Here is a 27,878-nt window from a genome sequence, read left to right on the forward strand (position 1 = left end):
ATGAAAAGGGTAAGTTGAGCTGGAGAATTCATAACTATATACTTACTGTTTTAAGAATTGAAGCATAAGGTTTGAGACAGACATGTGGTTATGATATGTTTATGATTTTATATTCTTATTTATGTTTGTACAGTTTTTTACTGTAAGATGGGCAGTTCACTTTCTACATGGGTCAGAATTGCCCTGTTCTATACACCCAATGTTACAAATGTTTTAATTTTTCAGTAATAAATTTATCAGAAGTCTTTAATGTTTTGGATTTGTAATCTTAAATGCACTTGAACATTTTTCCACCTGTAATTCCTTATGTTGATGACCTACTTTGACACGCTCAATCTTTATGTAGTATGATTGCTAGTCAAGGGGAGATGGTAGTGCTCAATCTTATGTGTTAAGTAATAGCAAAGAGTGGCCAATGGGAGGAGAAACCTGTTTTATGTTAAAGAGTACTTTTTTCATTAAGCTTATATTTGTGCTTTATGGTAAGACAAAATAATTTCCTTTATACTACCAAAATTCTACCAAAGCAGTTCCTTTAAGCTTGTATTTCCCTTCAACTTCAATGCTATTAATTAGACCGTGTAGTCCATAAAGTTAATTTTTTCCATTTGCCTCAAGTGTGAGGATCTTGTACAGGAATTGTAGAAATAATCTTTTTAATGCATATAGTCCATGAAATTTTTATCTGAGGATTCATTATGCTCTGAGTTCAAACTTTTGAGTTGGGTAAATGTGTTTGAGTCTAGTCATTTGATGTCTTTCTAAATTCAGGTTTCTGAACTTGAATGTCTAAGTGGGCAGGCAAATGTACTCAAGACACATAAAACTGAATTGAACAGAACAATCGAAGAACTAGAGGCACAAATGAAAGACAAAGAGGAGGTAAGAGCTCAATCTATTTGAATATAATGTACAATTATAATTGAAACCTTTCTGAACAGTAGACCTGGTCTATTGAGTTTGTGTAGATTTCAATGCAACTATTTTGATGAAGTGCAGTTCCCAGTTTTTCAGTATGGTGTAAATCATTGTTCTATTAGACCATAGACATAGGAACAGAATTGGTTCATTCTGTCCATCGAGCCTGCTCTCCTATTACTTTTGGATTAAATTTTTACTCCTGTGCAATTGCAGTATTAAATTTTGGATTGGAACAATGATTTTGTACTCTTAGATTTCTTTGATTCAGTATCTGACTTAAAGAAATACCTAAATGTTACATCCTGGACATCGACTGTTCACCTAAACCAGCCCATTTTGGTGTTGCTCATAATGCAAGCAAATGGTTCTAATCATATTTACCCAACAACTTCCTATATTCTCTCAATGTCTTTTCCTTCATCCTCCTCTATTTAGTCTTGTTTTGTCTAGATTGGCATGATGGTGAATTCACTTTTTGATGCATCTCCTACATTCTGTTATAAATTTATTTGCTTATTTAATTTTGTTCTGAAATTGGCTAATACTGCACCCTTCAACTTCGGTAAATTATGTGGAATCTACCATGGTAAAACCACTTATAATATAAAAATTTGTATCAGGTAGTTCTATAATCTGCCTTCCTGTGGAGGACTGCATGAATTGGTTACCATTATATTTGATATACAAATATTGTATATTTGTTAATCAGTTTTATATAGCAGCACTCAATGTGACTCCAAAATTTTGTTATTCTAACTGAAGCGATGGTAATTACCTACACAGCCCTATCTCGAGGCTCTTCCATGCTCTAACTCAAAAGTTTGCCTTCTATAAATGAAGAATTTGTTATAATGGTGATTTTATTTTTGGTGGCAAAAACTACAAATTAGACCATTGTCTCTGAATAAGTGGCATAATTTGCTGAGAAACATGGGCTGTACTGCTGTGAGCATAGCAACCAGCTAATGTCCGTACAGTATTTTAGATACTGAATGGAACAGATAGCTTAAATTATTGACTTGTGTGTTGTTTGTCAAGTAAATGTACTGGCATTCAGGTAGTGCCCATGATTGATTACACTCTATTGTGCTTGCTTACTCAATGTAGATTGAAACTAGTTAAGTTCGGGAATGAAAAGCTGCGTAGTGATTATATCTTTATGCTGCTCAATCTCCTGCTTTTATGATCGCTTTAAAGTTAATGAGCATTGAATTTGAAAGTACAAACAGTGGGTGTGTATCTTTTGTTAGGATTTAGGATGGAAATTGCATTGAATATTTTATTGGACAGAATCCAGCTGGATCCAAATGACACAAAAATTGGAGTTGGATCAGCTGTAAATTTGGATGATAAAATATCAGGTGAAGTTGAATCTGGATGTTCAGGTGTTGTGTATTGAGGGAACAAATCAAGGGGAAAGTATACAGTAGATGGCAGGATCCTTGGGAATAGTGATGTACAGAGTGGTCGTGGGGTGCAAGTCTACAGCTCCCTGAAAGTGGTGACATGTCATAGTTTTTAAGCATGGAAATGTGTCCATCAGGCCAACCCAAGCAGCCTTCGTGAGCTAATCCCATTTTCCTACATTTGACCCATATCCTCTAAACCTTTCCTGTCTGTGAACCTGTACAAATGCCTTTCAGAAGTTGTAATTGTGCCGCTTCATCTGGCAGTTATTTCAGATGTGCCCCCTGTAGTGAATAACTTGCCCTTCAGGTCTCTGTTTGAATCTTACCCCTCTCACCTTAAACCTCTAGTTTTAGACTCTCCTAACTCTGGAGGAAAAGACTGTGACTGTCCACCTTACCATTTCATAAACCATCTACAGGTCATCCCTTAGCTTCCTTTGCTTCAAGGAAAACAGCCCTGCCTATGTATCTCTTCATAACTCACATCCTCCCTTCTTGGCAATATCCTTGTGAAGCTTTTCTGCATCATTTTCAGTGTAACCACATCCTTTCAGATGTGGTCTCAGCAGCACTCTACACAAATGATGCACATGGCATGCCTGCCTCCATTGGTTAGGGCTTTGAGTGTAAAAATGGGGAAGTCATGTTGTAGCTGTATAAAGTTTTTGTTAAATCACATTTGGAGTATTGTGTGCAGTTCTGTTTGCCACAGTCGAAAGGATGCGGAGGCTTTGGAGAGGGTGCAGAAGGGGTACACTGGGATGTTGCCTGGATTGGATTATTAACTGTAAGGAAAGTTTGGACAAACTTGGATTTTTTTTCTCTGGAGTATCATGTGCTGATGGGTGACCTAACAAGTATGTTAAACAATAAAAGGCACAAATAAGATAATTATGGTATAATCAATTGCCTATGTCCTTAATTTCAGGGCATATCTGCACCATAACAAGATATCATTGGTTCAAGTTGTTAGAAAATTCTGCCCCTTTACAAGAAAATGTAGTCTTACTGGAGTGAAGATTACATTTCAGTATTTTATGAAGATGTATTTCCACATATTCTAATTCACAGTACTGACCAGTTAGATTCAGTCTAGTTTTTTTCTCCAAAATGCATCCCATTTATATAAAAAAAAATTGAATTCCACCTACCACTTTTAAACTCAATTCTTTCTTGTAAGTAATGTTCAATTTCCCTCATCTTTTTGAGAAATTAATAAGCTTTGCATTTTGTTGGTGTATTTGGGACAATAAAAATACTGCAGAACTGACGCTACTTACATATAACCATTTAGCAGTAACTGTTATTAACTTCTCAATTTTCACACTATTCATTTATTTCTTCTGCCCTCAAGCTTGATTTCATCTTCTGAAATATATCAACATAATGGCTTTCCCACAGTTACATATGCTTCTCTCTTTCTGTCATACCTGTTGGATCCTCAAAATTTAAATTGTTGAAGCACAGTTATTACTTTGCACGTCAGTCCCATCTAATTAAGTTTATTTTGAGGTCATTATCTTATCCTCAACATTTTCCTTGCTACAATCTATACCAGTAGTGACTCTTCAATTTAAAAAATAGTTCTGTATTGATACTGATCAGTTCTCATCTGCAGTTACTGGATTTATGAAATGCTGCTTTAATTTCCACACTCCCAATACATATTGTGATACTTCATTTTAGATGTACTGACTTTTCTAAATACCCTTTTAACTATTGCTTATCTCACTCTATGACCCTTCCAGAATGTACTTTTCTCAGCTAACGTTCTGTTTAGCATGCGCTGATGTAAAGTAACTGTCTACCTCAACTATTTTGTTTGTTCTTTAAGAAATTACTATTATAGGGGTGCTGTTTCATTTTTGGTATTTTCATTAATACATTTGCAGATTGACTTACTAAACTTTGCTTTTGAAATCATTTCTTCCCCTTTCTCTTCCCTTGTCCTAAATCAAATAACTTTATTTATCTGAGAATTGCTTCTTAACTTGAAGACATTGGATTTTTAGGAAGTTTTTATTCTATCTTAATGAACATGATAGGAATACACTAATCACTCGATTATGTACTGATTTGAGCAAAATGGTTTATTTTGTAATTTTTGTTTCATACCAGGTTTAAAATTAGTTTCAATGGCTTAATCTCATCTAAAATTACAATTCAGTGGGATTAAAGAGATTTTGTTTGCTTTGGGTTTTACGCATTCAACAGAAAGCCCCAAGGCATTGCATGGTGTATACCATTTAAGTTTTAAGTACAATTGTTGTCATGTAGCCAATTTACAAACTACTTACAAGTTTTTGGTGAATATAATTTTGATGCTCATTAAGGAAAACTTAACCACAATGTTGGAGGAATTCTCTCCTGATTCTTGAGGAGCCAGGGCCCTTAATATCCACTGGGCAGGAAGAAATGCGTTTGTCTTTTACAAGCAATGGCAACCAAATAATTTGGCACTCTTTAAATATTTGCTATTGAAAAGGTTGAGATTCCATCTAAATTAAAGCAGGCTAAACTTGATAGCAGTCTTACCTCTGAATTAGAACATTATCAGCTAAATATGATTTGATTATCATTTGTAATATGACAATTGTAATTGAGGAATTTCATTTGTCAGTAACACTAAATGGTTACTAAATATTGTTTTTAGTTAATTCATTCCATTATCTAATTCTAGAAAATTTGATTCTTGCAGAAATGAGAAAGACATGTCCCTCTATATACAGAGAGCCTTTTATGTATTAATGGTGCATGTAACTGAATGATCTCTTGGTTATCCAGTTGTAATATGATCACTGATGCCAGCATCTCTTTGCGTAGGAAATTGAGCGGCTAAAGAAGGATATTGAAGGAGCTAGGGAACTGGAGACACAGAGGGACACGCTGTCACAACAGTTACAGGTAAACGTTGCAGCTGGACCCCCGTCATTCAGATTTCTTGGTCATTCATGTGTAACTCCTCTTTAGATCCTGATCTTTGTTACTACTATTTCATCTTCTAGTCAGAAATGCACACAACTTTGATTGTAGAATTTTCTGCAATTTTATAAAATTTCTGGACAATCTATAGTGCCTTCTGATACTGTATGAACATTCCAACCAGATGGTGCTTTTCAGTTCAGGAAGACTGATTCTGGGAGGAGGATAAGGTCAAAGGTGGTTGATTCTACAACTGTAGATACAAATGTTTGTGCATAAATTTTATCATCTAAATAGTACTGATTTACAAGAATATACGAGGGGTGATTGATAAGTTCGTGACCTAAGGTAGGAGGAGTCAATTTTAGAAAATCTAGCACATTTATTTTTCAACATAGACCCCTCCTGCATTTACACACTTAGTCCAGCGGTCATGGAGCATACAGATCCCTTCTTTGTAGAAATCGGCGTCTTGGACTTCCAGAAAGTGGTCCACAGCCAGGGTGACTGATAAGTTTGTGGCCTAAGGTAGAAGGAGATGAGTTATTAACTTCAAACTTTCTGCATAATCACTCAAAGAGTTGAACTACATCTGCATGTAATGAGAGCTGTATAACTCATCTCCTTCTACCTTAGGCCACAAACTTATCAATGACTCTTGCTGTGAACTGCTTTCTGGAGGTCCAAGACGCTGACTATAAAGAAGGGATCTGTATGCTCCACGACTGCTGGACTAGGTGTGTAAATGTAGGAGGGGACTCTGTTGAAAATAAATGTGCTAGGTTTTCTAAAATTGACTCCTCCTACCTTAGGCCACTAACTTATCAATCACCCCTCGTACTGCCACAGCTGGCTCGGTATGCGGTTAACACATTTTCCAAGATGTACTATGCTTTACTAAGGCTTTGTATGCTTACATTAAAAGCACTTAAAGTAGCATATACTCCAAAGAGATTAGGTTGGTATTTCCAATCACAGTTTAAACTTTGGAATAGCAGATGGCCTCTATCTCCAAACTGATCAAATGAAAGCTAGTTTATAGTTGACCTATTCGCCTGTTTGCTGTTATTAGGACCATAATAAACAATATTTCAACTTTTTGTTTAAAGCTAGAATTAATGGAATAGTGTAAATTAAGAATTTTTCCACCCTTGGTAGTAAAATGACTTCATAAAGTGAGTAAAATTTTGTTATACTATTGGTCATCAATAGATGCTTCAAAAATTATTCTATGGTGGGTGACGATCTTGTCCAAATGCTTTGTGAATTCTGTGCAGAATCTAAAAGATGCTCAGAGTACAGTTACTAAAGAGTCACTGCCTTTAGAGTAGAACATGGATAATCATTGTTAAATCAGTGTTGCTTGTTCAAAGGAGTGGAAAACTAAATTTTAGTCTCCAGTAATCTTTCCAAGATTCTTAAATACTATGTAAGGTGTGACAGCAACCCATAGCTTAACAAACCAGCACTGCTATTTAATAATAATTGAGGATCCTGGCCCATCTGAGATGCCTGCTGACAACTCTGCACTTGAATAAAGTGACCTACATTTAATTTTAGAGGAGAGTCACAGTGCTCCATTGAACGTTTAAAGAGCATTCCTCTTTTTTTACTTTTTCTAAAGAAAACATTTGTTTCTTAGTGCTTTGATTTAAAAGTAGACCAGCATCCTTATTCCAAATAGTGTTTTGTTGGCTATTATATTCAATATATGGGTTATATCTATAGATCCTTGCAATCGGGGAAGGAAATCTCAGAGATGCAAATGAATCATGTGTTCTGGGGGCTCTGTTTGGGAGATGCTGATTGTTCGAGCTTGCCAAGTTCAGACAATTGGACTTTTAAATCTATCACTTAAATAATTACTTTGGTCCGATTAAATACCTGTGGAAATCTTTATTTTTAAAAATTCTGTAAATCATCGTAGTTGTCAAATGTTGAGAAAGTGCTGCCGTTGTAACCAAGCATCTCCCAAACACCGGATCAATGATAATTCAAGTTTCTGGAAAGTAATAATATAGGCATGTTATTTGAAATTGGGATCTGTTTCTGTCATTTACTCTGTATTTGGGGTCAAACTAGAACACAGTAAGCACAAAGTACAGATTTTATGGTAATCATTGGTATCACATTTTGTTTCATTTCTATACCAAGTCTGATATTTAATATTCTGGATAAAAATCTTGAAAGCTCTGTTTGATTTGTAATGTTGTAAGCTGTTAAGAGTATGTGCTTGGCTAACTCAAACTTTAAGAAATCTTGTACTCCTTTAACTTTGGTCCAGCTCTACGTGGGCAGAATTATGTGGAAGTTGTTTCTAGTCCAAGTGTAGAGACCATTTAAAAGATGATGAATATAAAATTGTCTTTCAGTACAATGACAAATTTGAAGTTTGTTTTTGAGTTCATTAGCTAACTCATTGAAACACACTAGTTTAAAAGTCATGGACTGTTTTTAACAATGAACCTGTTTAAGTGCTAACATTGAAGTTGTTGCTAAGCGTTGATCTTGAATTTGCATAAAAGTTGGACATACTCTAGCAATGCTCAAAAGTAGAGAACAGAAGAATTGCTGACATTGATTTCATTTTGCAAAGAAATCGGTTGCTAAAACAGCCATAAATGGCAAATTATCTGATTTCTGCGTATATTCAGCAATAAAAAAAGATACAATATACAAGAAATTGGTGCACCTTTTCTCAAGCCTTTGATAAATGAGCACACCTTTACTAAAATGCTTCTGCTTTTAAAAAAAATTCAGACTTGGAAAAGAGTCTCCTGTAAGAAAATTACAGCAACTTTCAATTAATTTTAAGTCAAAGAGCCACGTTTGCAGTTGTGGTATTACAAGTACCAGGAGGATGTGCAGTAATTCTTGGAAATGTTGCTAAAAATCAGCAATCTTTTAGCAATTCATACAATTTCCACTGAGGTTTTGGAGATTTGCATGGATGAAGAATTAATACGACTGACATGAAGAAATGAGCTTAAGTGTGCAAGTGCTTCAGCATACACAGAAGAAAGTTTTGCCTTTTTGCAAATAAAAATGTCTGAAACCATGAAGAATAATTGTTACATTGGACGATGTCTATTTGCCCATGAAGATGCAGTGTCTTGGAACAAATGAACTGGACAGTAAAGATGCCAAAACTGGGTGGTTGAATTTGGCAATCAAGTTGCATTTTAAGGATTTAAAAAAAAAATGTAATACTGACATAAACTGATTTTTTTAATGTTAAGTAATTAATGTGTTTAGATAATGTTAAAAAATAACCTGATCCATGGTTAATCTACAAAATGAATTTGTTTAACACTATTTTGTTATCTATGATGTTTTTTGCTATTTTAAATAGAAACAATCTTAAAAAGGCTTAAAAGCAGATAAATGGGAAATGTGTTTTTCCATGTCTTTTGGCTAGTCTAACCTCTCAGCTAAGTTGGTTACTGTGCCTTGGCATTGACATAGAACAGAGCTAGAGGCTGTAGAAGTTTGTTTTTAAAGAGTGAGAGCTTTAATTTAGAAAGACCCAAGAGCTTAAGAATAATTTGGTCTTTGTATTTGAATCCAGTTGATGCAGGGGTAAAAGAGAAAATCTCTCCAGTGGGAGAACCTTTTAAGATGTGAAATCAACTGACTGGAGTTTGTCAATGGTATAGTAGATTCCACATTTTTGGGCAGCTTTATTTTGTTTTATTTCAATAAACGTTTGCGAACATCCTGTAGTGTGGAATGCTTTTTTTTTCCCTTGATCTGTTCTGTATTAGAAGTGGCATTATATAGTGGAGTTTATTAAACTTGGGAAGAATACTAGGGTGAAACTGATGACAGATAATTTTTACTGCCTTATGATGAGATTTCTTCATTCTGATTGAGGTGGTGACCCACCACTTAAAGTTTAGTGAAACACCACCAGTGAGTAGAAAGATCTGGCCATCATAACAGTGAAGGAAGAGTGATATAATTCAAGCTAATTTGTGACTTGGGAATGGGGTGGCTGTATCTCCTTGTACATACTTCCCTCTTCCTCCTATGCTGTCAAATTGGTTCACATCTGGCATTGGATAGGCCAAAACATCCTGCAACTGAATGCTGAGAGACTGCTGTAATTCTCTTGCCTCCAGCAGCAACTCCATTAAATTCACCACCCAAAGGGGCATGAACAGTGTGTATGAACATTGTTTTTCTGGGCTGAGTTTCAGTTTCTATATCCTAACCATCACAATGACTACATACTTAATATTTGGGTTAGCCACCTTTTCTTAACTCTGCTATTCTGCCAGTGCAGACATTTATCTCCAAATTTGAGGAAGGATGTTCTTGCTATTGAGGGAGTGCAGCGGAGGTTCACAAGGTTAATTCCCGGGATGGTGGGGCTGTCATATGTTGAAAGATTGGAGCGACTGGGCTTGTATACACTGGAATTTAGAAGGATGAGAGGGGATCTGATTGAAACATATAAGATTATTAAGAGATTGGACACGCTAGAGGCAGGAAACATGTTTCCAATGTTGAGGGAGTGCAGAACCAGAGGCCACAATTTGAGAATGAGGGGTAGGCCATTTAGAACGGAGCTGAGGAAAAACTTTTTCATCCAGAGAGTTGTGGATCTGTGGAGTGCTCTGCCTCAGAAGGCAGTGGAGGCCAATTCTCTGGATGCTTTCAAGATAGAGTTAGAGCTCTTAATGATAGCGGAGTCAAGGGATATAGGGAGAAGGCAGGAACAGGGTACAGATTGTGGATGATCAGCCATGATCACAGTGAATGGGGGTGCTGGCTCGAAGGGCCAAATGGCCTACTCCTGCTTCTATTGTATATATCACAGTTTCTTTAAACATGCAACATAAATGAACATATTGGGAACCAACATCTCCAGCTTTACACAGACTTCCAATTCCATCTATTTCTCAATAGATCTTGTATTTCTTGTATTAAGGGACCTATTGAACTTAACATTATAGAAGGTAAGAAGGATGTAATAACACAGCTGCACAAAGTCCAGTAGGATTGATTAGAATAAGCATACATTATGAAAGGGAAATCGTGTTTGATTATTGGAGTCTATTGGGAATGTTACCAACAAATGGATGAGAGAAAACTAGTGGATTCTGATAGTTCCCCACAGGAGATTGGTGCTTGCCTTTGCAAATTGGGGTTATGTATTGATACTGAATGAGAATTGCTTAGCAGTCAAAGCAAATTGTGGACCCCAGCTATTCAGTTTTTATCAACCACTTGGCCTAAAAATGTCATGTTTCCAAGTTTGCTGCTGATACAGAAGTAGATGGGAGTGAGAGTAGAGAAGAGCCTGTAAAATTGTTTTTAGGTTGGGTGGGGGATATGGACAAGCTACGTGAGTGGACAAGAGCATTAGAAATTGACTATGCGAGTGATGAGGTCATGTAGTTCAGTCAGAAAAGTGGGTTATTTTAAAAAATGAGAGAATAGAAAATGTTGTTCAAATGGATATGGATGTCTTTGTATGCAAAGAAAAACTCTCATGAGTGAAACAAGCAATTGAAAGGGTAAATTTTGGCTTTCATGGCCCGAGAATTTGAGCAAAGGTAGTAATGGTGTCTTTCTGCAATTATACAAAGCCTTAATGACACCACTCTGAAGGTCTGGGTACAGTCGGGGGAGTGCAGTGCAGATTCACTAAACAGGTTTCTTATATGAGAGTAAGTGGATCAGAAGAGTCTAAATTTTAAAAATTAGAGGATGAGGCAAAGTAGGTGACCTTCCGCTAAACTTCCAATCATGAGACCTTTCTTTTATCCCTGTTCCCTTCCTATTTTTATTTTTTTGTCTGTGGCTGTCTGTCTCATTTCTCTCCTTCATTCTGACCCAAGCATAGTCACTCAGAGCCAGCTATTCACCGTCTAGTTCATGACATTTAAGTTCCTTTGAACTTTGCACTATTCTCTTGTTGGAATTGACCTACTGACATCACCTATTTAATCACTAATTGGTTATATTCTTAGAACATAGAATAGTACAGCACAGAACAGGCCTTTTGGCCCACAATGTATTCTTTGTGCAAGCATTTAAAATGTGTTATATTCCTGTTCTAAGGGAAATCAAACTATTTCAGAAAGGAGGGAGAGAAAAAGTAGGAAACGGATTCAGTTATCCTGCTAACTTTGTTCAGCTAAATGCTGGAATCCATTATTCTAAACGTAATAGCAGAGGAAAGAGGTAAAATCAATGACTGGGCATTCAGAATTGTTTTCTGAAGAGACAAGTACTGCTTGTCAGATCTAATAGTATTTGAGGATATAATTTTGAAAATTGACTTACAAATGTCTTAGTATCTTGTATCAAATGGATGATTAGGATAAATTACATAATGGGTTAAGGTGGGAGGGGGTTAAGATGTTATCCCTAAACAAAGGTAGATGAGTTTAAATGGATTGTTTTCAGAATAGCATGGTGTTTTGCAAGAGTTGATACCAAGCCCTTGGCTATTGTCAGTTTAAATTAATCACTTAAATGAAAAGACAAAAGTTGGTTATTTGGGATGATTTTTTTCCCTTCATATGACTCGAGGTGACGTAGTCTGAATTACTGATTAGCCAATAGGTTAGAAATAGAGTATTAAATGGAAAAATGAGGTAATGCACTTTAGTATGAAAGCTAAAAAACAATGTGTAGATGGATCTTTGTGGTGGTTCATGAGGCAATGAAAGTAAATATGCTAGTTTACTAAAAAACTAAAAGTATAGTGGCAGTGTTGGCCGAGCTTCTGCTTCATAGCTCCAGACTTCTTGTGCCTTGAGATTTGTGTGTAGATTTTGTATATTCCCCCAGTGGATTCTCTCTGGGTACTCTGGTTTCCCCTGATTTCCTCAAGGTGTGCTGGTTACTCAGCTAATGTAAATTGCCTTCAACATGTGGATGAGTGGCGGAATTCAGGGAGGGGAGAAGTGGTGGGAATGTGAGGATGACAATAATAGGACAAGTGTAGGATTAGTATAATGAGGTGATGGTTAGTGACATCACTGTGACATGGCCAGTTTTGTGCTGTGTGCCTCTTAATCAGGCAAATGGTATGCTGGCCTTTCAGTAAGAAAATTTTGATAAGCTTGAGCAAGGCTTTGTTTGTACATTAAAAGGCTTGTACTTAGTGAAGAAAAGATTCAATAGGATTGAGATGAGTGGATTGCCCTTTAAGAGCAAGTGAATAAGATGGAATTACTTTGTGCACTACTAGTGTTGAGTGGAATGAGGTGATCTAGGTGATGCTGAGATGGATCAACAATATGGCTGTTTTTTCGTGTGCAATATTTTAGACCTAGAGAACATATTTCTAGGCTGCAGAAAGAAATTCAGGTGAGAAGAAACTCATTTACATTGATTTTTAAATGTTATATTTTCTTTCACCATATAGTTGAAAATAGTCATTGAAACTATTTAGACCTGGAATCAGCAGACTTCAGGCCACAGGGTTTCTGAAGGGTATCTGCCTCGAAAACAGTGGAACTGAGGCACAAGATTGATTTATTTAGTGATACAGCATTCCACAGGGAGGACTCCTTGTAGAACGGTGCCAGAAATGAACCCTGAAATCCAGAACACTGAGCTGTAATAGCGCCGGCGCTAAGCTCTTTGCGAATGTGGCACCTCTTAGTTTGGCTTATTTTTGCTTGTTCTTAATAGGGCAAATTAGCAAAGACTTAAGCTCTAGATTGTGATTTGCACTGCTAGTGGGATGTGGTTTTGATGCATCTAATATAGTTTACCCTGTTTTAGAAGACTTTTGAATACGGGTGAAATTGGTAAATTTAATTTGAAAGAATTATGGAAGTGAATTTCTTAAATCATCATGTTTTAACTCTTCTCTGGCTTCCAGCCGGGTATAAGTATCAATTTAAGACTTCTCGATGACAAACCCTGCCGCCATCTTCAGGGATGATGCCTGGGTATATCTAGTCTGGTGGTATTTATACTCCCATAGTCTGTCTCTCCTGATTGGTTAGTCCTCATCCAATCAGGGTTCTGCTCTCACATTGTTTACAGTTGAATTCCAGTTCTTGGAGCAAGACCTTCATCTTTGTTAAAATTACTTACCTCTGGTTTTATTTCAATGGCTTCCTTTAACAGGCATTCAAAAAGCCATTGGTGCAGCACAGTAGATTTGTACCATCGAAGTCTTTCTACTTCGATTAACCATGCAAAAACTATTTCAGACCAGGAGAGTCTCCCCAAGGAAATAAGACAATTATGCACAATATACCTACAGAATGGCTACAAAGCGAAGGAAATTAATGTGGCCTTTAAAATGGCTGACAGAAAAACTTGGAAACTTAACGAGGAGGAACCTATTGCTACCACCTGTCTCCCCTACATTTCCACAGTTTCTGGAAGGATTGCCAGGATCCTGAAGGAATACTGGATTAATACTGTCCACAATCCTGTACAGAAGCTCAAATCACAGTTCATGCGGGTCAGAGATGACTTGGGACTCTGGTCTGGTGGTGTTTACAGAAATCCCTGTGAATACGAAGCGGTGTATGTCGGCCAGATGGGGTGCCCAGTAGAAACCCACATCAATGAGCACAGGTGTATTCCTTTAGGTTACCCGGAGAAATTGGCAGCAGCAGAACTCTGCATTCATAATGGCCATAGGATTGACTTTGGCAGACAATTACTGTGCCGTGCCAATAGCCTTTGGGAACATTTGGTAAAGGAAGCCATTGAAACGAAAACTAGAGGAAAAGAATTTTAACGAAGACAAAGGTCTCACTCTAAGTAAGAACTGGAATTCAATTATAAACAAGGTGAGAGAACAGAAACCTGATTGGATGAGGACTAACCAATCAGGAGAGACGGACCATGGGGATATAAATACTACTGGACTAGACATACCCAGGCATCATCCCTGAAGATGGCAGAGTTTGTCATCAAAAAGTCGGTTATAAACGATACCTTTACTGGGCTGGAAGCCTGAGGAGAGTTTATTCATCATATATGCTGGGAAAGCACAAGATCCTTTTTCATGTTTCAGTTTGATTTGAAATTGAATGTAAGAAAGGGTTTTCACATCAAAGGTTAACTTTCATTTACAAATGTAGCAACTCTATTCTAGACCAGTGGAAAATCAGTTAAGCAGTGCCTGTTATTAAGGAGTTGTGTATAGGATTCTCCTTGGTCTCTCCCTGGCAACCTATACACATGGATGCTTATGAAGTAGTGATGCTGGATATGGATAACTTGTTAACTGACCATGTATTTTACATGGTTAAACAAAAAGTAATAATGCTTTAATAAAGTGAGTAAATGAAACTGAAAAGTTTTAATCTTGTTTTTCTCAGTGAACGTAGACATTTCATCTTATCAACCAACCAGTGTGCATTTTAAAGACCAAAATAAATTGTACATTTATCCCTACTTCAAGAAGTTAACTCTGTTAGAGGAGGGTCGGAACAAAGTGATTGAAGGATATTACTATTCAAAAATGATCACTACATAATTATTTGGAATTTAATACAGATTTTAATCCAGAATTTAAGAACTTAATTTTATGTGCACATTACACATTTTTTAAAAGTATAGGCAGTTTCTAATTGAAAAAGATCAAGTTTTTCTAAAAGTTGGGATGTTTGAAGAAATTTTTCATACTGTTGATAAAATGCTAAGAACAGAGAAGCTCAGCCATCCATATCAGTATCATTATTAGCAATCACTCCATTTGAAGCTGGTTACTACCCTAGACTTAGGTTTTCTCCAAATCTGGACTTTGTAATTATAGAACTACATGCAAGGCAATACCTCCAAATGAGAGGTTCTCTCCCTTCATTGCCTACCAGTATCTGCATCTGTTGGTTAGGGGGATAGAGAGCTTACCAAAGCGAGCCACTGCCTGATGGAGAGTGGTGACTTTGGCTTGTGATGTACACATCAGCATTTTTAAGAAATACTTACAACATGCTCCTTGTATTTATTAAGATTGACCTGGGAGTATAGGGCCTGTCAAGGAGACTGGTATCTGACATCTATATGGAATGTTTGGTCTGACAATGTTAATTCAGGGGGTTATTATCTCAACACTGCTAGCAATGACTTCTGGAAGGATGTGAAAGATAGAAGGAACACAGATTAACCTGACAAGGCAGGTTAAAGTCAGATAAAAGGAGAAAGTGTACAGTAAAATGTAGTTTGTCCAAATTGTGGCATTTTGATAATTGAATTGCTTTATTGGCAGAATGTTTTCAACTATATAATTGGTTATTTGAATTTAGTTGTTAAAGATAGGACAATTGTTTGGGATCTGAAAGCGGTATATGAAGTTTGAACTTTGACCACAGAAGGGAGGTCCCAATTTTAGGTGGGAGAATGTGTGGAAGGATTTTGTACTAGAAACAAACTGTGGTTATTTGGGATTGCAGGTAATCTGCAGGTTTTCATTATTAATTTCAGTAGATTCAAAATGGTGGGTTCAGTAATAGCAAAGCAAACTGTGGTGTCAATTTATAAATTGATGGCATAGACTACATCTGGCCAAAAGCTTCAAACTAATCCACAGTTCAATTGTTTGGGTTAGTGAAATGAAAGGGGACATGGGCTAATCTGAAGAAATGACAAACTACTTCCCCTACATGGAGAAATAAAAAGTGCCACTAAATTCAGAGATCTTGAGTATGAAGATGAAAAGTCAAAGCCTGTGCATTTGTGTATTGAGAACTGGGATAAATCGAGAATTAGTACTAGTTTTAGGAGGAAAAAAAATCTAAAGCTGAAAATTGTCATAAGTAGCTAAATTTATTGACGGCAGGGTTAAAGTTTCCAGTCAAGGGTAAGGAATTTGAAGCCAAGATTTTCAGTTTAAAAAGTGGAATGGAATTCTCAAGTACAGTTTGAAGGCACTTGATAGTTTGAAATTTTGAGAAATTGGAGGAACACATGACTGATCAAGATATGAATTTGGCCGTTACATGTTTTTACAGTAGAAATTTGGGTGTGTACCAGAAACCTGAAATACAGAAAGCTGCCAAGTGACTGGACTGCTTTTACTGCATGTAAAGGCAGAACTGAATGGAAATGGAACGGAATACCTTGATACATAAGAAAAGCAGAGCATGCAGCAGCAACTAAGTTTGCTAGAGCTCTTTGAGTGTGTGGCCAATAGTGGATAAAGGGGACCCAGCAGATGTTGGATTTCCAGTAGATGCCACATGCATAAGAAAAGAGTACGTGTGGTTGGGATTACTAAATCATAATGGATAGGCTGGTGAGCAGAACAAGAGTTGGGGTAAATGGGTCATTTATGGATGGGCAATCTGTAACTAATGGAGTATCACAAAGATCAGTGTTGTGGCTTTAATATGTAATCTATAGTAGGGGTGAAGAAAGAGGCTGTACTGTGGCCGAATTTGCTGCTGATATCAAGCTAAGTGTTTTAGCAAGTTGAGAAGTGAATGCAGAGCCTGGAAAGGAGTAGTGGTAGGTCAAGTAAGTGGGTAAGATGCTGGCAGATGGGGAATACTGTAGGAGAAAATGTGAGGTCATCCTTCTTGGCAAGAAGAGTGAGAATGCAAATTATAAATAAAGGATGACAATGTTGCTGTATATGAAATCAAACTGGTATATTTATAGCAAATAATTAAGAACAGTGATAGAAATGGTGTTTATTTTAAGGGAGATGACATTATCAGAGTTTGAAGCAGCTTTATAAGACATTGGTAAGATCATGTCTGGAATAATGTACATGATTTTAGTTTCCAAAGTAAGCAGAAGTATGCTAGTACTAGAAACTAGATTCTTAACTTGAAGGGGTAGATGTATGAAGAGAAGGTGAGCCTTTATTGGGGGATGAAGATTAGTGTTGCTCTTTGTTGAAGTACATATGATTCTCATGGTGCATGCTGAGAGAATGCATCCTTGAGCAGAGTTAACTGGGACTAAAAGCAGTGCCTTAGGTAAGGGGTTGTCCCTTCCCTTTGGGATGCTGAACGGTGGAAGTAAATAATGCGACATAACATGATTAAATGTGCAGGTTTTGGGATGGGAAGTATAGGCAAGTTCTTCAATGGACAATGGGGAGGGAAAAAGTGCAAGAAATTGGGAAAACAATCAAGGGCCCTACCAAATATTGATTGTGATGAAAGGTTGAAGCACTAGTCGTACTGCCAAAATGGGTGTGATGAGAAAAATTGGGGAATTGGAGGAACTATTCTGGAAACTGGCTGGGGTAGCTGAGCGTACAAGTTGGCTTGTAGTGATATTGATTGACATCTAATGAACATAGAGAGGTAGATGGAGATTACAAAAAAAAAGGGCAGAGGGTGTTGGATAATCAACAAATTAACATTGTGCATGGTGCCAAAATTGCAGTGTATTATTTTAACACTTAGCTTTGGCTCAGTGGCTCATCTTTAAATTACAAGGTTGCAAGTGTAAGTCCCACTCGGGAAGCTTGAGCTCAAAGCTCCAAGCTGATACAGCAGCGGAAGGGACCCTGGCTGTGTTGGAAGTATATCTTTTCAAAAGTAAAGCGTCACAGGTCGGTATTCTTGAAGCACAGGAGAATTATTCCAGTGCCCTGGGCCTCTATTGATCAACATCATGAAGAACAGATTAGCCAGACATTTAGATTTTGAATGTCATTCTTGTGCATATTTATTGTACTTGAGTGCCCACACTTAAATACTTCATTGTCTGTAAAGTACTTCAAGAGCTCCAGTGGTTGCAAAAGATGCCACATAAATGCAAAAATTCTGTAGTTTAATAAGGTGTGATTGGATTTAAATGAGAAGCTGAGAGAAAATTATATCCCTGTTGTGCCAGTGTACAATTACGTTTTGTTAGTATCTGGCCAGTGGGTTGCAGTTCTTCCCTTTAGTGCCTTCCATTGCAAACTCTCTTCCAAGATTATGGCTAATTTATTTAGTAATTTTATTTTCTAAAGGCAGAAACAATCAGAGTAAGAGGTAGGATCCCAAGATCTATTGAGAGTAATGTGTAGTTTTCAGTGCTAACATAGTGATTTGACAGGATGCCTGGAGCTGCTGGTAAAGTGGTGCTTCAGCTAGCTGTGCTGTGCTAGCCCAGGCTAGGAGGAGCTCAGCAGCTCAGGCTGCACCTATGGAGGGAAATGGTGAGCGATTTGCACTGGGACAAGGTCAATTATCTGTTTCCCCCTATAGATGCTGCCTGACCTACTGAGTTCCTCCAGCGTGTTGTGTGTTGCTTAAGATTCTAGCATCGTTTGAATCTATTGTTTATGATGAAGTGAGGAGTTGCCTGCAGGGTTTTTTTTTTGGCGGGGGGAGAGAATAATTCATTGATTCTTTTGTATTTGTTTGTATTTACTGTGAATGCCCACAGGAAAACTAATCTCAGTAGTACATACATGGTGATGTTTACGAACTTGGATAATTTATTTTGAACTTTTGATTTCATGCCTCAAGCTTTTACCCTTTTACCATCTGCTGCAGAAATTATCACTGTTCACCCTTGTAGTCAGTAGTTGGGATTATTTTAAGATTTATTTGGAAGGATGAACAATCATTTCTGCCCCACTAACATCAATCAACTTGAGGACATATATCCTTATCAATAGATTTTCCGCAGCATTCAGATCATCGTTAACTTCACACATGCTGCATTAGAGTGCCAATCATAAATAGAAGTGGGTATATCATTCTATCATTGTACAAGTAATAGTTTACAGATTTGTGCATGGTAACCACAAAGATATGTTGATGATTTAGCAAGGTAGACTACTACTACCAATACTACTCAATTTATCTTGCACAGAGCCCCTGTGCTTAAATCTTCCCAATACATCCTCCAATTTTTCAATCTTCCATTAAAGAAGTAAAAATGATTCATATGAAAGTTTTATAGTGGCTGTGGACCCAACTGTCAAATAGTTTAAAAGAGTTAAACCAAACACTGCCTTAAACTCTTTTCTCACCCAAATGCACAATCTGCAGTTTTTCTTTGAGTGTTTTCTGTTCCTACACGGTGCAACAGTGCAAAAACTGCTACGTAAGTAAATGACTTCGAAATGCTTGTGGTGCTGAACCATTACAAGCTACAGTACTTTGGCGGCTGCTAGGACAGTGACCTTGCGTGGTGCCTGTTGGTGGAGCGGGCAGACTGGGTGTGTGAGGGGGCAATGTGTGTTGCTGAAAGTGCATCAATCCTCGGCTCACCATGTCCATTCATCTACAGCAGGGCTTCCCAATCTGGGGACAGTGGACCCCTTGGTTAATGGTAGAGATCTATGAAATAAATCTGGGAACCTCCGATCTACAGGAAGATGAACTCTCAACCCTCAGTCTACTCCACCATTGCTCCTGCGCCATATTGTCTGCCTGCACTGAACTTCCTCTTTAAATATATTCTGCGTTTTGTAATTGCTTTCCCCTTTGTATTATATTGAAGTACTTGAATTTTGAAATTCTGTATGAATGGCATTTAAAGTGAAGTTTTTTCACTATCTCAATACATATGACAATAATAAACCAATTACTATTGTATTCTGCCTTTAATTCATTTGATTGAAATGCAGTTATCATTTACATAAGATTCTATAGATACTGGAAATTTAGAGCAATACACAAAATGTTGGAATAACTCAGCATGTCAGGCAACATCTGTGGAAAAGAATAAATAGCCAATGTTCCAGGCATAGACTCTTTATGAAGAGATGAAAGGTTTCAGCCTGAAATGTCAACTGTTTATTCCTCCACATTATTATTTAGCATGTTTAGTGCAGTGGTGGGATGAAGTTCTAGGCATTAGTGGGTATCAAAAAGTACGGATGCCTGGGTCATGTACATTTCAAATGGTTAAATGATTGTGCACAGTGCCAGAGATAGCAAGATAGAATAAAGATGGTGATAGAATCTGGCATGCCCACTGGATTTGGCTGAAAATAATCAAAGACTCTGTTAGGAATGCTGGCCTGGAAAAGGAGACCTGCATTTGTTTTCTTACCCAGCCAATGAATTTAGAGAATTTTATATAGAGGGTATTATTAATATTTCTGTATGATATACCTTGATTCTGCCTATGTGAGGGGGCTTGGGGGTAGAGATCACTGTTTCACAGTAGACCATAAGCTTTCTGTTCTATTCTTCAAACACTATTCCCCAATCAGCCAAAGGCTCTGCTGGGGCATGGTATACAGCAGTAGGTTTTGTCTTGGTTTACTTTCACAGAAAGTGATTCACATCCGCATATCTTGTTTGTAGAGGAAGGAGGTGAGATTGGCAGAAACCCTCAGTCTCTGGATGTTCTGCATATGGCAAATTCTCCTGCATGCACTGAAGGAACTGAAATATTTTGGTGCTCTACCTCCTCCATAAATTTCGTCATGTTCGCGTCTACTGTGATGAAGTGTTCTGAGAGGTTGGTCCTGGCCAGATTTGACGCCTGCCTCAGTAAGGACCTGGACCCACTAAAATTTGCCTATTGCCACAATAGGTCTATTGCAGATGCAACCTCACTGGCTCTCCACTTGGACTTGGATCACCTGGGCAATAGCAATGTCCACATCAGGCTGCTGTTTATTTATTACAGCTTAGCATTCAACGCCATCACATCCTCAGCACCAGTCAGCAAGCTCCAAAACCCGGGGCCTTCATAGCTCCCTCTGCAACTAGGTCCTTGACTTCTTCATCAAGTGACCATGGTCATTGTGGATTGGAAATAACTTCTCTTCCTCGCTGACAGTTAACGCTGGCATACCTCAAGGATGTGTACTTCGCCCACTGCTGTACTCCCTCTATTCACCCATGACTGTGTGGCAAGTCACAGCTGAAGCACTATCCATAAATTTGCCGATGACATAACTATTACTGGCAAAATTTCAGACATCAGTAAGACCAAGGAATTGATTGTGGACTTTAGGAAGGGAAGTCAAGGGAACACACACCAGATTTCATCAAGGGATCGGCAGTGCAGAGGGTGAGCAGTTTCAACTTCCTGGGTGTCAACATCCCTGAAAAGCTATCTGGGGCCCAAAATATTGATGCAATTACAAAGAAGGCATAACGGGTGTTTTATTTCATTAGGAGTTTGAGAAGATTTGGTGTATTACCACAGTCACAAATTTCTACAGCTAACAGTCTAACTGGTTGCATCACTGTCTGATTTGGAGAGGCCACTGCAATAGATCAGAAAAAGCTACAGAAAGTTGCAGACTCAGTCAACTCCATCATGGGCACTAGTCTCCCTACCTTTGAGGACATCTTCAAAAGGTGATGCCTCAAAAAGACAGCATCCATCATTCAGGACCCCCATTGTCCAAGACAAGCCGTCTTATTGCTATCGTTAAGGAGGAGGTACAGTAGCCTGAAGACACACTCAACGTTTCAGGAACAGCTTCCCCTCTGCCATCAGATTTCTGAATGGACAATGAACCCATGTACACTACCTCTCTATATATGCCACTGATATTACATCTGATTCTATTGTCTTTAAATTATCAGTCAAAGATTAAGATTTATTTCCCTGCTAGATCCTTTGATTCCTTTTGGAGTCTAACAACCAATCTTCAATTTTTACAATGTTTTGGAGCATCCTTGTGAAGAGTTCTAAACCTCTAAGTGAACAAGGTTCTCGCTTGAGGCCTTTCGGGCTATTACCTTTGTGACAATCAGCTGTCTCTGAACATCAGCACTTCCAGATTCTCAAACACAGGAATTCTGCAGACGCTGGAAATTCAAGCAACACACATCAAAGTTGCTGGTGAACGCAGCAGGCCAAGCAGCATCTGTAGGAAGAGGTGCAGTCGACGTTTCAGGCTGAGACCCTTCGTCAGGACAGTCCTAACGAAGGGTCTCAGCCTGAAACGTCGACTGCACCTCTTCCTACAGATGCTGCCTGGCCTGCTGCGTTCACCAGCAACTTTGATGTGTGTTGCTTGAATTTCCAGCGTCTGCAGAATTCCTGTTGTTTGCTGCTGATACTTAATGGCTTGCTGACACCTTGAGCAATGTGGTCATTCTCAATCTGACTGAAATTGCAATACTCCCTGAAGTTGTTCTGTCAGGTACCATTACCCAAGCCTGAGGTTTATCACTTGTAACTGCAGAAGTACCTGTAGTTCGGGTCTCTATCCTCTTTACAGTGCTTGGATTTAGCTTTCATTGGCATTTGATTTCAACACAGTCTGCTGTGGACTGAGTAATGAAGCTTGATTTTTAGCTTACTGACAAGGTGAACAAATAATTCATTTTAAACAGACTTAAAGCCAATCTGAAATTCTCTGGCAATGTTCATTGAGAGCAGTGTGCAGAATTCAAGGAAAATTGGCAAAAATACTGTACACTACTAAGCCAGAAGAATTGTGTAAAACAACAGTGGTATTGAGAAGGTGTTCTGAAGAATTAAATCAATAAGAATAGAGTGTTGCTGTTAATGAAACAGGCAGCAAGATGCAAAAAAAAGTAGATCTTTATGATGCTTTGACCAGTTAAACATTAATACGGACGTCTGTGATGGCTAAACAGAATTAATAAGAATGACAGGAAAAAAGCTAAAGTAGCAATCAGAGGACATTTTACAATGTTCCACCCAAGAAGGAAATAGTTGCTATTAACATGCAAGTTGCCACAAGATGCATGGAACAATCAAAGTAAATGTGACGTACAGGCAGAAATGGAAACAAAACAGAAAATATTTAGAATGTAAATTAAAAAGAAGTATGTGCATCTGTCATAATGTGCATCTTGAAGTTATCAAGCTTGTTTGGTTTGGCAGGGGAATTGCATTCAGTCTTAGGAAAATTGTTATGCATCAGATACTTGGCTGGACTAAATGGAAAAATACTTGAAAGGGAATGGCAAAAAAAAAATTGGCTGGCATTTTCATTGGCTGCTGCCACCAAAATCTGCATTAGCTGTTGTAGCACTGGCAGCAGAACTCAAATGCTTTGGAATCTTTAAGTTTGGAGCGGATATGCAGTTTAATATATTTGTTTTACCTACTGTTGAAGTTTAATAGGTTTTTCCATTTGGAATAGAAATTTATGTTCTAAGAAAAAACACAATGTATTTATAATAGATCAAAAGTAGGCTTGTTGCAGGGACAGCACTTCATTTTCCATCTGTAATTACCCTTGAGCTGCATTAGCTTGGTTGGCTATTTTGGAGACCAGTAAAGCATTTTGGGTCTCTTTATTTGGGTGAGTGGGCTGTGTATTTTTAGTGAGGAAGAAAATGGGCTTTGGAGGAGCATAGATGTCAGAGACATATTAAACAAAAAGTAATAAATGCCTGTAATTGGATGAAGTGACAAGATCAGGGACTGAGTTAAGGGGAAGAAAATGAAATCTTGTAGGAGGTGTATTTGGGGGAGGGAGGGGAGTGACAGCACAGACATTGCTGTCTCCTGGCCCCAGGTGCTGTCCCTGCCGAGTTTCCATACTCTCCTTGTAATTGTTTTGTGTGTGCTCCAGTTTCTTCCCAATTGCATTAATTGTCTTCTGGCTTGGGTGTGTGTTAGGAGAATCTGGGATAGTAGGCTCCAAGGGAATCAATATGGAAATAGGTGGGAATGGTCTGAGGGCCAGCTTATACTTGACGGGATGAATGGCTTCCTTCTATACGATGAGAAAGTTGAATGAGAAGTAAAATCATGAATGAGAAGGCTGAAGTTGATGGAGGAGAAAATGTCACCAGCTTTGTCCTGCTCCAAGCTGTGGAGTTATTGAGTACAGTCAAGAATTCTGGTACTAAATTCTAGATTAACATGAACCATAGGTTTATGTGATTAGTTGGGAAGTTGTAGGAGTCATAACACTTCCATCATCTTCGGCTAGTTATGCAAAGTGTGAGTGTGAAAGTGTACAATGGCAATGCCTTCTCTAATTAGGATATATCAAAAAATAAACGCTTAAGTACATGTGCTTGAAGATGTGTGTTGCTTTGTATCTCGTATGGAAGTTACATACCTTGCAACAAACCTCAGTCATCTTTGTTTGCATATATTAATATTTTGTATTAACCTTTTGGAGTATAAACATTGGTTGAATGCTTTAAACTCTTATCCTTCCTTTCTGCAGGCAGTAGAAAGCCGCAATCGAGATCTAGTGGAGCAGCTGGCTGACTTTGAGCAACGTCTAGAGAAGAGTCAGAATGAGCAAGGGGTCTTCCGCAATAACTTAAAAACACTTCTAGAAATTCTAGACGGGAAAATATTCGAACTAACAGAATTACGAGATAATTTGGCAAAGTTGATAGAAGGTAGCTAAAACAAGAACCTCTACATCAGCATTGTCATCCAGATACAGTACATAGAAATGCCAGATTGAAATCTTCCTTTCTTTCCAGTGGAAGGTGTTGGAATACTGTAGGCTCCCTGTAGCAATCTATCATGGCATTAAATGTGCTTTGCACTCTTTATTTAGTGTTTTAAATCCATTACTTAAGGAGGAGCAAGTACACAAAGTCTAATTATAAATGAACATTTTCCCATATTATTTCTCTTTGATGATCTTGTCAAGAATTTTGTACATTTAATTTTTAAAGTTCCCAATATTTCAGGAGACTGCATCAAAATGTACTCTAGATGACTTGGAAGGGTTTATGATATTAAAAATTGAAGCCTTTTAAATGCAAACAAATGGAGGTTTTACTGAATCAAGGAGACAGTATCCCTTTCTCTATGCAGTTATGGAAAAACTGTCAGTGATAACATCCGTATGCTCTTTGGATCGTAACCAAGTTTAACTCATTTTTGCTGTCAAATTACTATAACAGTGAAAAATGATGCACTGATAGATGCATTTATTTATAGGCTCCAAAGAAATTCTTTATAAGAATTTTTCAATTTATTAAGAACACTAATTAGTTCTTTATGAAGGCTTAGAAATGCTTGAATGTGGTATATACTTTGATTCTGAAATGCACTTGTGCAAAATTGATAAAAGGGATGATGTCTCTTTAAATTTAATAAACATGTAAGTTTGTTATATCTATTGTTATTTACAAAGCATATGCATTGTGATTTTTTCCAAAGTAGTGCTAATACATTAACCATACATTAATCCAGAAGTAAATTTATCAAACTATAACATATTGGGCAAACATCAATTTTTAAAATGCGTACTGTATAGCAATAATCAATTGCCACTACAAGTTTAAATAAGTATGGGTTTTACTCAGTATTGTTTTTTTTTATTGTACATTTAAGTAATTTATAGATGTATAAGCAAACCTAAATAATGGTTAATTGGTTATTTACCATGGCATAATAGACGATGCATTTTGGTTAAGATTTATGAAGCTTCTTCTACCTTGAAAAATAACATGTATTTTTTAAAATGAAACACTCGTTTCCGCATAGGTGCTGTAAAGGTCTGAATTTTCATTCATTGAAGACCCCAATAACTAGGTAACTTTAAAAAAAAGTGGAGGGGGTGCAGGTTGTAAATGAGAAATCTATCTACTGTATAAGTTATAAAAGCTATAATGGTTTATGGTGTATCTTTATAGATCTAAAGTAATATGGTGGTTGGAATGCTACACATTTTTAAATGTTTATCAAACTGTCTGAGAACATGTACCTGTCTTTCTATCACAACCTGTAAAATACTGGAAATATTGACTAACATTGCAATAATTGGCAGACCAGTTGAGACAACATTGACATGGTTTATTTAAGAGGTGCCTCTGTTGCAGATCGACTGTAACAGAATAAGGAACCGTGACAATGGCTACATAACAATTGGGTTGGGGAACCATAGAGCCCAGTTGGTGAATAGAAACAAAAATGTAACCTTCAAAATGTTGAATGCTGCTAGAATAGTAGTCTAGAATAGATCTTGATCGAGCCTGTTGATAAGATATATATGACTTAATTAACAAATGAATGTTTATTTAAGAAATGTTTAAAGGACTCTTGTACAGACTTCCTAACACTGCAGTAAAACAATGTAAAATATTATTTCTGAGAATCAGTATTTTCTCAGTCCCAGTTGTGGTTTGGCATAGTTCAGCAAAGCTGTAGGTTTGGAACAGAAAAGAACATTTCACACTTACTGGAGCCTGATAATTGCTAGTTGAGCACGAACTTCACGTAAAAAGAAATAACTTCATAGCAGTCGAATCTCCTCCAGCAAAGGTAAGGATCTGGGGAGATGACCACCAAGAATTTTTGGTTATAAAGTGCCCTGCAGCAGATTCATGAAACATCTTACTTCTGGATCACCCATGCATTTTTTAAACAAAAGCAGTTGGGAACAATGCCAGTTTCTGGCCTACATACTGATATGAACATTGTGCCCAGGTTAACAAAAGTATTATTGCTTTATATACAACTGGTCACGTGTAAACTTACCCTCACGGTTGAGAAAACAGAACATTCACCTGCCCCTAATGAGTCTTGGATAATTGTGTCATCTTTCATTTACTCAGTGGGGTCAGATCTGTTTCTCATGTTTTTAAAGTTTGTTGTTACACTGGGCTCAGGAAATATAATAGAGACTTGACCCAATACTGCATGCTTGTGAAACAGGGGCTACTAAATGTTGCAAGAAATAGATTGTACTCAGTTTTGTGGCAAGTTGAATAAGATTTGTTAAAAGAAAATGAAACTGCAGCTTTATAGTTCATACTTTTGTCACTGCTTTAGAAATGAAATTAATACTTTCAGTTGACTTTTAAAATATAACACCACTAGGATTTTGTTTTTGAGAGTAACTTATATAATATTAATTCTGAAAAGTCACTAATTTGTTAATTCCAGGAGGAAGGAATCTCACTCAGTGCCCGCTGATATTGGTGACTTCGTAAAAACATTATCTATTTTTGCTGAATTGTTATTGTGCTTTTTTTTTTGGGGTGTTCTGAGAGGAGTAATTTAAACACTGGTGTTAAAACCACAGACACCTGCAGTTTTATAGTTCTTCAGTAATCCATTTGTACTATTTTAAGCAACATTCTGCAGATACAGTATAAGCTTACATTTTGACGGGAGGTGAAATTAACATTATTTTATGACATGAGTTACTTTTGATTTTAAAATGTCTTGGGCTGGTAGCATCCTATTACTTAAGGCTACCAAATGTAACTACAGTTGCATGTTGAATGTTTGAACTAAATGGTGTTATGCTTTGACAGTTCTACATAATGATGGTTTTGAATGGGATATGAGGACAGAGATTAGAAGCACTTAATTGACTTCTACCTTAAGCTTCAAGTCCACTACGCTGGTAGAGGACACATGGTTTCTGGTTGACAAGTGGGCACAAATCTACTACAGTATATAGTACAGAGCTGTCCTGTTCCAAGCATGTGGAGTATGGTGGGTCAATGCTCTAGGCTATTCTGTTATACCACTATTTAGGTGTAACTGTACTGTCTCTCAAAAATGTGGCTGGTCAACAGCTGTGCCAGAATTGACTAACCCAGTGTCCTTTTTACAGAAACTGTCAGTGATTCTTTTTTATATGTGAATGTCTTTCCAAATATGGAGTCATTGATTTATTGCAATACTGTAATATTCTTATGGTGTGTCTTAAGGTGGATTTTATTATTTTAGAATCCATGTAAGCCCTTGTGCCAAAAGAACCTGTTTGTACTGTATTAAAAACTGCAACATTGCAGACTTCTATTGCTGTTGGTTAATTTATATTAAGACAATAGTTACATTTCTGTCAGTTTAAAATGAAGTGTG

The 27,878-nt window shown here is 37.4% G+C and overlaps 1 protein-coding gene across 4 annotated transcripts in view; it reads left to right on the forward strand.

Annotated features, from left to right (window-relative positions):
- homer1b (homer scaffold protein 1b) overlaps positions 1-27,878 on the forward strand; it is a 103,440-nt gene that overhangs the window by 41,623 nt on the left and 33,939 nt on the right. For 2 of the 4 annotated variants that reach the window (XM_072257837.1, XM_072257836.1), the window contains exons 7-8: positions 772-882; positions 5,154-5,234. In XM_072257837.1, coding sequence (XP_072113938.1) covers positions 772-882; positions 5,154-5,234 — 192 coding nt within the window. Of the gene's footprint in view, positions 1-771; positions 883-5,153; positions 5,235-19,424; positions 19,652-24,264; positions 27,814-27,878 lie in introns of those variants that run through there. The other 2 variants (XM_072257835.1, XM_072257834.1) reach the window with 2 other exon arrangements.

Source organism: Mobula birostris, chromosome 5 (genome assembly GCF_030028105.1).
Source record: "Mobula birostris isolate sMobBir1 chromosome 5, sMobBir1.hap1, whole genome shotgun sequence".
Classification (NCBI taxonomy): domain Eukaryota; kingdom Metazoa; phylum Chordata; class Chondrichthyes; order Myliobatiformes; family Myliobatidae; genus Mobula; species Mobula birostris.